The sequence below is a fragment of the Oryctolagus cuniculus genome, chromosome 12, assembly GCF_964237555.1.
Source record: "Oryctolagus cuniculus chromosome 12, mOryCun1.1, whole genome shotgun sequence".
NCBI classification, from domain to species: domain Eukaryota; kingdom Metazoa; phylum Chordata; class Mammalia; order Lagomorpha; family Leporidae; genus Oryctolagus; species Oryctolagus cuniculus.
Genome location: NC_091443.1, coordinates 107536838 through 107549700, shown reverse-complemented (window position 1 = coordinate 107549700; position 12863 = coordinate 107536838). Strand labels below are relative to the sequence as shown.

General features: G+C 61.3%; 1 protein-coding gene across 3 annotated transcripts in view; it reads right to left on the bottom strand.

Annotated features, from left to right (window-relative positions):
• The window catches only part of PSTPIP1 (proline-serine-threonine phosphatase interacting protein 1), a 30783-nt gene that overhangs the window by 10474 nt on the left and 7446 nt on the right, over window positions 1–12863 (bottom strand). The window contains exon 1 of one of the 3 annotated variants that reach the window (XM_051834614.2): window positions 699–770. The exons of the other annotated variants lie outside the window; for them this stretch is intronic. Within the exon in view, the coding sequence (XP_051690574.2) occupies window positions 699–707 (9 nt within the window). The 5' untranslated portion in view covers window positions 708–770. Of the gene's footprint in view, window positions 1–698; window positions 771–12863 lie in introns of those variants that run through there. 3 annotated transcript variants of the gene reach the window in all.

The following is a 12863-nucleotide window of genomic DNA, read 5'->3' as shown; positions in this document are numbered from 1 at the left end:
AAAACCTGGCGCTCCGGCCTCCACCCAGCACTGGCCCCTCGAATTACGGGCCTCTGGGGAGCAGGCCACAGAGCCAGAGTCCAGGGGAGCTTCCTGCAGGAGGCGGCACTGGGAGGCGCAGACGGGGACAGGGGAGCAGTCATGGTGCAGAGGGTCCCACCGGCCCCTCCGGCCAGGCCAGACCCACCCTCAGCAACTCAGGACCTCAAGCTCTTGTCCCCTCCGAAAGCATCCCCAGAAATTCCTGGGGGGGGGGGGCCTGGCTGGGGCTCAGCTGCCTGCAGGGCGACAAGAGGTTCCTGGGCCTGTCCTAGAGCCAGTGTCCACCCCCCACCCCGTCCAGGCTGGGCCGGCTTCCCTGGGCGGGCCACAGCCTCCCATGCTCAGCCCCTGCCCTGCCTCCGGCCCCCCGGGTCAGAGCCTGTGGCAGCCGGCGAGAAAGAGCCACAGACCTGCCTGCTCCCTCCCGCGAGGGCTCCTCCGGACCTGGGCATCCAGCTCAGAATCCCCCTGACCGGACAGCTGGGCAGCGTTGGTGCAGGGCCCCTCAGTCCTGGGGAAACTGAGGCCCAGAGAAGGGCAGGGGTGGCCCCAGCAAGATCTGCTCTTCCTGCTCCGAGTCCTCTCCCCTCCCGGCCACACCCGGCCCAGCCCTCCAGGGAGACCCCCAAAGTGGGAAGAAGCCAGAGCAAACCTACAGCGGCCATTCTGCTGGGGCCCTGCAGGCAGGCCCTGGGGTCCCCAGGAGCACGCAGCCTGCAGCCTGCAGGATCCTGGTGTGCAGCCGATGAGCCACGGTCACAAGTGACCAGGCTGTTCGGAGGAAGTGCCTGCCCACCCCCGGCCCCGCCCCGCACCTCCTCCACCACCCCCGCCCCTTACCCAGCCACCTCTGACTCTGCTCCGAGCTCAGTGCGCTGGGAGATTCTAGCCTGGCGATCGTGGGCAGGTGCACTGCACCTGGGCCCTGCCCCAGCCGCCACCCGGCACCCTCGGCCTCTGTCACGGGAACCCGGCTGTGACACCCATGGAGACACCCACTGCCCCCCCCCCCAGCACAGCGGCCGCAGAGCCAGGAGCAGAGGTGGTGACCAGGAGGAAGCTCTGGGCCGCTCTCTGGCCTGGTCCAGCACGTGGGAGACCCACAGCGGGTTCCCGGCCCGGGCGGGGAGTGCGCCCAGAGATGGGAGCCCTGGCTGGCTCTCTTTGTCCCTCTGCCTCTCAAACAAACAAGAGAGTAAAAAGAAAAGAAGTGGCTTCTGGAAATGATTCTTCAGACGCTCTCCGCCACGAAGCAAGGCCGTGACTCAGTTACCAGGGACGCACGGGGGCGGCTGTGGGCCGCATGAGGCCACGGGCTGAGCCACGCCACATCCGGGGTGTCAGGTGCCAGATGTGGGACCCAGCCTTTGCCACTGCGGTGTGCGGCCACTCCAGGCTCGGAAAAGCTCAGGGCAGACTCGGCGTGGCCAGGCCGCCCCCTTCCTGCTACGGTGCTCCTGGGCGGGAGCTGGCCCCGGGCCCTGCCATGCCCCACTGGCCGGGTAGAGCCGCGGCCTCATCCCCACCCCCACTTCCTCCTAGGCCTGCCAATATCACTCTTGGCGGCAGTGGGGCCTGGCCGCGAAGCCCAGGGCCCCCCGGCAGGCCACTTCCTTTCTGGGGGCCCGGCTTCCCCATCGGGAAGTGTGGCTCTGAGGCATAGCCGAGTCACTGGGCTCAGCACACGGCACGTGGGTGCCCTGCCCTGCCCTGCCCAGCCCAGGGCCCTGCCCAGCGAGGATGCCTGCCTGCAGCTCATCTGAGAAGTCAAGGAGGTGACTCCCGGCACAAAGGGGCACTCGCAGGGGTCCCCTAACGCCTGCACCGCGCAGCGCAGGGCCTGGGTTCCAATCCCGGCTTCATTCCCGACTCCAGCTTCCGGCCAGTGCAGACCCTGGGGGGCAGCAGGTGACGGCCCAAGTGCTTGGGTCCCTGCCCCCATGGGGGAGACCCGGATGGAGCGCCCGGCTCCTAGATCTTGGCTTCAGCCTGGCTCAGTCTCAGACATTACAAGCATTTGGGGACTGAATTGGAAAGAGGAATCTCTCTCTGCCTCAATCAAATAAATACATTTCTAAAAGATTTATTTACCTGAAAGAAAAAGTGACACAGAGAGGAAAAATGAGAGAGAGAGAGAGAGAGAGAGAGATAAAGAAGAGGAGAGGAGAGGAGAGGAGAGGAGAGGACGGGAGAGGAGAGGACGGGAGAGGGGAGAGGGGAGAGGGGAGAGAGAATCTTCCATCTGCTGGTTCGTTCCCCAAACGGCTGCAACAGCCAGGGCTGGGCCAGACCAAAGCCAGGAGCCGGGGGCTCCATCCTGGTCCCCCACGTGGGTGCAGGGGCCGAAGCACTTGGGCCATCTTCTGCTGCTTTCCTAGGCACATTAGCAGAGAGCTAGACTGGAGGTGCAGCAGCCAGGACTCAAACGGGCGCCCTGATAAGGGATGTTGGCATCACAGGGGGTGACCTAACCTGCTGTGCCAAACACTGGCCCCAGTGAATACATTTTTAAAAAGAGAGCGATTACCCAGGGACCTGCAGGGCACAGCGGGGACTTGAACCTGGGTCTCCCGTGCCCCGGTCCTAGCTGTCAGTCTCCCCCTGCTTCCCTCCAAGCTCAGTGGGTGTTCAGCAAGGGGCAGCCCCACCAGGTCCCCCACCCCACACACACTTCCCTTGGCAGTGCAGTCTGGCGCACAGGCCAGGCCAGGTGAGCCACCCCTCCCCTCCCCCACAGTACCAGGAAAGGACCCTCGTTAGGATGCTCCCAGGGCCCCTGACCTGGGGAGGAGGAGACCGGGCTGTAGTCGCCCTTCCCACCTGCCGTGTGCATGAGCCGGTGCTGACATCTCACTTGGAACCAGCTGGGGGCCGTGGGTGGGGCCCAGGACAGCTGCCTGGCCGTGCTCTGTACCCAGGACCCACCCGACAGAGAGCCAGGAGCCCCCGATGCAGCTGCTTGGCATGGGCTACAGGGCGAGCAGGGCCCAGGCAGCGAGGGCTCAGGATCGCTGGAGAACCCGCCCAGGTGAGTGGCAGAGAAACAGCTGAGCTGTGTGCAGCTCTACCCGGCACCAGCACCAGGGCACCCGGCTCCTCCTCCTGCCCCGAGACTCACTGGCCCCCACCTCTCGGACCCCAGACGCAGCTGGCTGGGCAGCACGGACCCTCTTCTCCGAGTGGGAGCGAAGCTCTCAGCTCAGCTTGGACGGGTTCCTGAGAACAGCTGGAGTGGTTCTAGCAGGTGCCCCGGGGCAGGGGTGCGGGATCCAACAGGATCTCTCTGCAGGGAGAAGGGAGAACCCCACCAAGTTCCAAGGCCGACCCTCTGGCACGCACTTGGGTTGGGAGGCTCCTGACTTCTGTTCCCCTTGGTTTAAAATTCACCAAGGTTGTGGCATAGCGGGTAAGCCAGAGTCGGATGACACCTGCATCCCATATCCTAGTGCCTCATTTGAGTCCTGGCTCCTCTTCTGACCCAGCTTCCTGTTCATGCACACCCTGGGAGGCAGCAGGGGATGGCTCAAGTACTTGTGCACCTGCCACCCCCATGGGACACCTGCACGGAGCTCCTGGCTTCAGCCTGGCCCAGCTCAGGCTGTTGTGGGCCTCTGGGGAGTGAAGCAATAAATGGAAGTGCGCTCTTTGTCACTCTGCCTCACACACACCCTTCTGTCTCGGAGTGGCGAGGCTAGGGGTGGCTTTCGCCCTCCCCTCCCGTCCCCCACACTGCTTATCAGTGGGACTTCCGCAGCCAGCACGCCTGCCACTGGCTTACTGGCCACCATGCTCCTGTGGCTCGTCCCCTGAGCACTGTCAGGGAGCCCTGGGGTAGCAGGTGCCGAGCCCCGGAGAAGGCTCACGGAGCAGGTGGGGCCGCCGGTTCCCGGTCACAGCCATGCAGGGGGACAGGGCTTCATGGCTGCTGGTCCTGAGGGCCCCTGGAGAGGACCAGACCAGTGCTCACAGGTCCAGGGATCATCACCAGCACCTTTAAATGAGCAGGCAGGCCCACCCCTCCGCTTCTCACGACAGCCCTCCGAGACAGGTGGTGGTGTGCCCATGGCACGGAAGAGGAAACGGATGCTCAGGGAGAATAAGTCAGCGGGTAGCAGCCAGGCCCTTGCCACTGCCTCACAACAGGGCTCAAAGGACCAAAGACCTGGGGCCGCTGCCAGCAATGCCGACATCCCACATGGGCACTGGTTCGAGCCCCGGCTACTGCACTTTCGATCTGGCTCTCAGCTGTGGTCTGGGAAAGCAATGGAAGATGGCCCAAGTTCTTGGGCCCCTGTACCCACATGGGAGACCCCTAAGAAGCTCCTGGGTCCTGGCTTCGGATCAGCACAGCTCTGACCATTTCGGCCATCTGGCAAGTGAATCAGCAAATGGAAAACCCCTCTCCCTCTCCCTCTCCCCTCTCCCCTCTCCCTTTTTCCCCCACCCTGTAACCCTGAATTTCAAATAAATAAATCTTTTTAAAAAATGACCAAAGACTCAGGTATGACTTGGATGGATGGATCATGGACAGATGGATGATGGGAGAATGAATGGCTGATGTATGGATGGGTGGGTGGGTGGGTAGTGTATATGTATGTATGGATGGATGATGGATGGGTGGGTGGGTGGGTGGGTAGTGTATATGTATGGATGGATGGATGATGGATGGGTGGGTGGGTGGTGGGTAGTGTATATATATGTAAGGATGGATGGATGATGGATGGGTGGGTGGATAGTGTGCATGTATGTATGGATGGATGGATGGAGGATGGATGGGTGGTGGGCAGTATATATGTATGGATGGATGATGATGGGTGGGTGGGTGGGTGGATAGTGTGTATGTATGGATGGATGATGATGGGTGGGTGGGTGGGTGGATAGTGTGTATGGATGGATGGGTGGGTGGGTGGGTGGGTAGTGTCTATGTATGGACGGATGGATGATGGATGGATGGATGGATGATGGGTGGGTGGGTGGGTGGATAGTGTATATGTATGTATGTATGGATGGAGGATGGATGGATGGATGATGGATGGATGGATGATGGGTGGGTGGATGATGGGTGGGTGGGTGGGTGGATAGTGTATATGTACAGATGGATGGATGATGATGGGTGGGTGGGTGGATAGTGTATATGGATGGATGGATGGATGATGGGTGGGTGGGTGGGTGGATAGTGTATATGGATGGATGGATGGATGATGATGGGTGGGTGGGTGGATAGTGTATATGGATGGATGGATGGATGATGGGTGGGTGGGTGGGTGGATAGTGTATATGGATGTATGGATGGATGATGATGGGTGGGTGGGTGGATAGTGTATATGGATGGATGGATGGATGATGGGTGGGTGGGTGGATAGTGTGTATGGATGGATGGATGGGTGGGTGGGTGGGTTGTGTCTATGTATGGACGGATGGATGATGGATGGATGGATGATGGGTGGGTGGGTGGGTGGATAGTGTGTATGGATGGATGGATGGGTGGGTGGGTGGGTTGTGTCTATGTATGGACGGATGGATGATGGATGGATGGATGATGGGTGGATGGATGGATGGGTGGTGGGTAGTGTATATATATGTAAGGATGGATGGATGATGGATGGGTGGGTGGATAGTGTGCATGTATGTATGGATGGATGGATGGAGGATGGATGGGTGGTGGGCAGTATATATGTATGGATGGATGATGATGGGTGGGTGGGTGGGTGGGTGGATAGTGTGTATGTATGGATGGATGATGATGGGTGGGTGGGTGGGTGGATAGTGTGTATGGATGGATGGATGGGTGGGTGGGTGGGTAGTGTCTATGTATGGACGGATGGATGATGGATGGATGGATGGATGGATGGATGGATGGATGATGGGTGGGTGGGTGGGTGGATAGTGTATATGTATGTATGTATGGATGGAGGATGGATGGATGGATGATGGATGGATGGATGATGGGTGGGTGGATAGTGTATATGTATGTATGTATGGATGGAGGATGGATGGATGGATGATGGATGGATGGATGATGGATGGATGGATGATGGATGGGTGGGTGGGTAGCAGAGACTTTAGTAAGTAGCCGACTGTTCACCTGGAGTCTCCGCGAGGAGGGCTGAGTACTAAGAGGGTCCCGGGTCGGTGTCCAGGAGGAACCACTGAGAAGCAGTCTCCCCTGCAGGCCCCTGAGGAGCAGAGGGAGCACTGGGGTCCAGGCCAGGACCCTTGGGGGCAGTCAACACAAGAAAGGCTTCCCAGGGCCCAGGCGGCTCAGGCAGGCAGGGGAGTGGCCCATCCTGAGAGCAGCCATGGCCTCCTCAGGCAGCACACAGGCCCTGGACGCAGGACAGCTGCCCTCGTGCTCTGAGTCGCCAGGTCAGGTGACCCGGGGGCCGCGCGGGAAGACACAGGTGTGGGATGATGGACAGTCTTCTTAGACGGCCCAGGATCGGTGCTGGAGAGAGGGGGCCGGGCCAAAGGCAGACCTTCCTCTCGGAGGGGACGGCAGAGGCGCTACTCGGTGCTCCGTGGGCCTTGCAGGGCCGGCCCCTGAGCAGCCCAGTGAAGCTGCATCCCGAGAGCTCCCAGGGGCTCCCCAGGACCCCAGCGAGGTAGGGGCCAGTGCTGACCGGGTCTCGCCGAGCAGGAGGGAGGAGCTGCGAGCACGGGCAGGCTTTCCACCACGGCAAGATCTGCCTGCCCCCACAGCGTTTCTCTATTTTCATTCATATTTGAAGGCGGGGACGGATCTTCCACCCACTGGTCCACCTTGCAAATGCCTGCGACAGCCAGGAGCCTGGGAAACCCCATCCACGTCTCCCGTACGAGTGCCAAGAAACCCAAGGATTTGAGACTGGGGCTGTGGCATAGTGGGCTAAGCTCTGTCAGCAACGCTGGCATCCCATATGGGTGCTGGTTCAAGTCCTGGCTGCTCCATTTCTGATCCAGCTCCCTGCTGATGGCCTGGGAAGATGGCCCAAGTATATGGGCCCCTGCATCCATGTGGGAGACCCAGAAAAAGGCTCCTGGCTCCTGGCTTCAGATCGGCCCAGCTCTGGCTGTTGCAGCCATCTGGGGAGTGAACCAGTGGATGGGAGACCTCTCTGTCTTTCCCTCTCTGAAGCTCTGCCTCTCCAAATAAATAAATAAATCTTAAAAAAATAAAAAGAACCCAAGGACTTCAGCCATCACTCAAGGCCTCCCTAGGGCACACATCAGCAGGAAGCTGGAATTGGAAGAAGAGTAGCCAGGACTGGAACCAGGAGGAGGATGTGGGTGTCCCAAGTGGCATTTTTTATTAGAGACTTATGTATTCATTTGAAAGACAGAATGATAAAGAGAGAAAGAGAGAGAGAGAGAGAATATCTTCCATCCACTGGCTCACTCCCCAAATGGCCATAATAGCCGGAGCTGGACCAGGCCGAAGCCAGGAGCTTCTACCAGGTCTCCCATGTGGGTGCAGGGGCCCAGCACGTGGGCCGTCTTCTGCTGCTTTCCCAGGCCATCAGCAGGGAGCTGGCTCGGAAGTGCAGCAGCCAGGGATCGAGCTGGGGCCCACAGCTGTGGGTCGACCTGCTGTGTCGCAGCGCCGGCCCCCCGAGTGGCGTCTGGACCGCTGTGCCAGACGCCTGCCCAGCCCTGTGCGTTCCGGCAGAACGCGTTACAGAGCAGGATGCCGCTTTAAAGGCTGGGTCCAAGGCCCTGCGGAGGGCAGGTGGCACAGGTGTGGCAGGTGTCTGAGGACATGGCATGAGGTCAGAGGGAGGGGAGGACCTTCCTGAAGGCCCCAAGGAACCCGAGCCTGGAGAAGGAGCCTGGTGGGAGCAGACGGGCAGGGGCCAGCGCCCCTGCTACCTGGCCCCCCGCGGCCTCAGAGTGACGTCACTACCGAGCTGTAACCGTGTCCTCAGGGCAGAGGAGGAGCCGGGGTTGGCAAGGCTAGGGACTGGCGCAGCTCCTCTGTGCCGCCCCCGCCAGGCGGGTTTGGTGTTGATGGCTTGCCAGGATCTAGCAGCGGGCGAGGGAGGGGGCAGGTGCCGAGGGGGAGGGCGGCACGGGGCTCGGAGGCTGGACGAGGCAGGGAGGGTAAGCCGTGGGGGTTACCTGTGGCTGGCTCGACGCAGTGCATGAGGGCCCCTCGCTGCCCGGGCTGCAGCCTGTGATGAGCCAGGGATGAGGCAGAGCCCCGTGGTCCAGGCACCGTCTCTGCACCTGTGCCGTCCCCCTCATCCCCGCCATACCACCCACACCTGCCAGGGCAGGGCCCGGGGGGCGCTGGCCAAGGAGGAAGCCAGGCAGGGGCCCTGGTGCTGGGTAGGCCCCTCACGCACGCTGTGTGGACCTCCTGGGTGCATGTGTCTGCTCTGTAAAGTGGGGGTGAACGCATCTTCCCTTGGGGGGGACCCGAGGACCGAGGGAAGTGACGCAGCAGCAGCCTGGGAGGAGGGGCATCTGATGCTTGACGGGCACCTGCCACTTAACAAGGGCCGCAGTGCTGGGCCCCTGGGAGCCACGAGTGGGGAGGAGACCTGGAGCTGAACCTGCACCACTCGTTGTCGCCATGTGGATCCCGCTCCCCCGGCCAGGAGCAGGTGCTGCTCTGCAGGCTGATTGGCTGGTGGCCCCCTCTGGCCCTGCTCAGAGACAGGGGTGGGCCCCTGGGGCTGCAGGGGAGCCCCCTCCCATCCCACTCTCTTCCCTGGGCAGTGCTGGCCGTGGCAGCCTCTGGAAGGCTCTTGGCCTCTTCTGCTGGCCATAGACTTCGGCTATTGACATGCACACCTCCCCCAACCCTGTAACCCCAGAGGGACCTGCCAGGGCCACCGTGGATGGAGGAGAAAAAACAGAGCAGGACCTTGGGGCCTAAGGTCAGGGTGAGAGGCGGAGAGGGCGCCCTCCAGTGGACTCGGGGACGTGGCACCGCCCAGCCCAGCAATGCACAGAGCCGGGGGCTGGAGGGGAGGGTGGATAGGCCAACCCCGTTCCTTTGCCTCCAGGATCAGTGTCCAACCTATTCCCTACCAGCGCTGGCTCCCTGCCCTGCAGCCACATAGCACCCATTCCGAGCTGCCCTGGGCTGCGTGTTCACAACTGCTCCAGGGACACAGGTCCCAACCCCCCTCCCTGCCCTACTGACCTCCTGGGCTGTACTGCTCCTCATGGCTGGGCATCCCATGTCCACCCAGAGAGTGGGCTTAGGGCTGGCAATGGCAATGGCTAAGGGAGGGGCACTCGGTGGGGGGTGGCCAGGAGGAGGCCCCTTGATTCAGTGGCTGCAGTCTGCGAAGTGCAGAGCCCCGCCCGTGAGGTCCAAGCAGACATCAGCTGCCCGCAGGGCCTCCCCCTGGCCGCCAGGAAGTCAGGGCCAGCTGCAGGCCTGCCTCCAGGCCTCCGTGAAGGAGAGCGAGGGCTGCTGGGGCCTCGGGGGGGGGGGGGGGGACTCGGAAGTGGTGGGCCTGCTCGGAGGGAGGGCCGGAAGGCAGGGCAACCACAGGAAGGAGCCCCCAGAGGCATGGTGTCTCCCTACGTGTGCCTCAAGGGAGGCTTTGCCCAGTCCAGAATAGGCAACCCCCCACAGCTCAAGCCTCGGCTTCCTCACCCATGAAACGGGGACGACAATCTTGAAGCAGGGCAAAGGTGGAGGACTCACACCCTCATTCCAAAGCTCACAGAGCGGCAGGCGGCAGAACAGCAAGCCCTGGGCAGGCGCTCGGCACAACAGTCAGGGCGCTGCCCGGGACACCCCCGTCCCATACCGAGTGCCTGGGTTCCAGTCCCAGCTCGGCTTCCAGTTCCTGCTTCCTGTTGATGCACCCCCGGGAGGCAGGAGATGAGGGCTCAGGTAGGGGGTCCCAGGAGCTCAATCCAGGCCGCCCATGTGGGTGGTAGAGACCCAGGTATCTGAGCTGCCTTTCAGGGTCTGGATTAGCAGGAAGCTGGAGTTGGGAGCCAGAGCGCGGACTTGAACCCAGGCCCTCCACTGTGGGACTCTGGCATCTTAACTGCTAAGCCAAATGCCTGCCCTCAGTCAGTTGATTTTTTTTTTTTTTAAATAAAGTTGAATTGCTTTGCTCCATTCACTGGATCTTTTTATTTAAAAAATTTATTTCCAATTCATTTTAGACACAGGGACAGAGTCCTTGCACGCACTGGATCATTCCTCCAATGCCTGCAGCAGCCAGGACTGGGCCAGGAGGAAGCCAGGAGCCCGGAACTCCATCCAGGTCTCCCACGCCAGTGTTAGGAGGGAAGCGCTTGAGCCGTCACTGGCTGCCACCCAGAGCGCACGTCAGAAGGAAGCTGGATTGGAAGCTGAGCTGAGAGGTGAACGCAGGCACTGCAGCACGGGATGATGTGAGTACCGGAAGTGGTGACTTAACCGCTGCACCAAAAACCCACCTCCTCTGGTTGGCTGACTTTTGACAAGGGTGCCCAGTCCGCCGGGAAGGGCATTCCTCCCGACAGCTAGTGCTGGGAATCTGGACGTAAGCGCACAATCTAATGAAGCTGGATCCTTCCCTTACACTGTGTACAAAAAGCAACTCAAGGGGCCGGCGCTGTGGTGCAGTGGGTAAAGCTACTGCCCGCAGAGTCGGCATCCCATGTGGGCACCAGTTCAAGCCCTGGCTGCTCCATTTTCTATCCAGCTCTCTGCTAGGGCCTGGGGAAGCAGTGGAGGATGGCCCAAGTGCTTGGGCCCCTGCACCCACATGGGAGACCTGGAGGAAGCTCCTAGCTTCAGATCAGCACAGTTCTGGCCATTGAGGCCAACTGGGGAGTGAACCAGCAGATGGAAGACCTCTCCTTCTCCGTGTAACTTTGACTTTCAAATAAATAAATAAATCTTTTTTAAAAAGGGCAGATGCCTTGAGTAGATATTTTTTCCAAAGAAAATCTACCAATGGCCAAAAAAGACACCCACATAATCAGTCATTAGCAAAGTGCACACTGAAACTGCAACGCGGGCCCACTGCACACCCACTAGGCAAAGACGGCACGAACCTGGAACTCTGTGCCCTGCCGACGGCGATGCAAGATGGCGCAGTCAATGCGCAAAACAGGCCGTTACACAGGATCACCGTACCACTCGGCGAGCCCACTCCTGGGTACATCCCCCAGCGGATGCTAGCAGAGAGCCCAGCAGTGCCTGCGGCACCGACGTCCCCAGTGACTGGATGAACGGACAGACAGAACGAGCTACAAGCATAGCATGGAAGACTGGTCCACAGGAAGGGAGATGCATTGACGTCATGAGCCAGGCACAGAGCAGTGAGCGGCGCTGGCTGACTGTCTTTGCATGGCATTCCCAGAACTGGCCGGTTTAGGGAGATGGACAGGCCAGGTCGAGGGTGGGGAAGGAACCGGGAATTGGTGGTTAATGTAGGAAGTCTCTATTCAGGCTGACGGAGCAGTTCTGGAAACAGACAGCAAATGTACTAAGGCTACTGACACCCTCCCTCTGGGAGGCCACACCCACGGGAGAAGCCAGAGTGCACCTGCTGTCAGCAGTGGGATTGGTCACCGCCCTCACTGTGCCAATGGCCGCCCACGGAGGCCCTGGGAAACGTGGAGGAAGGCAGAAACCCAGGCCGTGCCCCTAGAAAGGCTGCTGTGAGGAGAGGGGCGATGTCCTCGGCGCTGGGGTCTCTGAGCCCCAGGGTCCGGCAGGAGCAGGCTCCCTGCCCTGAGCTCACCTCCCTCACAGGCACCTGTCACACCAGCTCCTGCCACAGCCCATCCCCCGCCTTCCTGCCCAGGACTGCTCGGCTTCCTGTTCCTGTCTCCACAGCCACCCCTGCCTCCCATCCCCCCCTTGCTGCTGTTCTGGGGGTGGGGGTGGGGGGCTCCCGCTGTTCCTTCCTGTTGCCCAATGTGAGAGGCCTGTTACTGCCACCGCCTCCCTGCATGGTCACCCGCTGCTCAGCCGCCTGCTTACCCCAAAGAGCTCTGGATTCCCGCCTGCCAAGGCAGCAGCCAGGCCCAGCCTAGCCCCGAGAGTCCATCCCGCGGCAGCCCCCAGGCCCAGGGCTCCTCCACCAGCCTCCACAGCCCAGAGGAGGCTGATGTCATGGGATATTGTTGCAGCCAAGTGACATGAGGCACCTATCCCCTGAAACCAAAGAAGCCACTCCCTGCGGTGGGGTATAAAAGGCAATGGTGAACGGAAGTGGGCAGAGCCACCAAGGTTACCCTGCAGGTGCACATCTGGGTGGGCTCCGTCCTGCCGAGCCCCCCGTCCCCCTCAACCCATCCTCAATGCACAGAGGTGGGGGCAGCCCCAGGAGGGGAAGGCAGCCGGGGCCTTGGGAACTGGGGCGGGGCAGGGGTGGCCCGGCAGCCTCTGGGGCCGCCCAGGGCCTGGCACCCGAGGCTCGGGCCATCTCCGTTTCCTCCCCGAGTTCCCTGCCTCTGCGGTTTGCAGCGTCAGCCAGGCTCCAGGCCAGAGCAGGGCATCCCGCCCACAGCCGCAGCCTGCAGGCCCTCTGCACGCGAGGGAGCAGCCACCACGGAGAGAACATGGAGGGGACACACACAACCTGCCTTTGCACGCAGGAGGCTAGCGGGAGGATCCCTCTTCTTCCTGGGCCGCCTGTCACCCAGTGGTCTGTCTCGGAACTCGGGGGCGGGCAGCAGACCAGGTTCGAGGCGGCTCCAGCCAGCACAGGTAACCTTGACCTGCCCATGCCTTGCTTCCGGCCACGGAGACGGGAAGACCCTGGCGTCTAGCCTTGGGGAGTGGGCTGGGGACACAGGGCCTGGCCCATCACAGACACTCAGGGTAGGGGCTCTTCCCCTGCTCCATTGGGATGGCACAGCTGGGACTCAGAGAA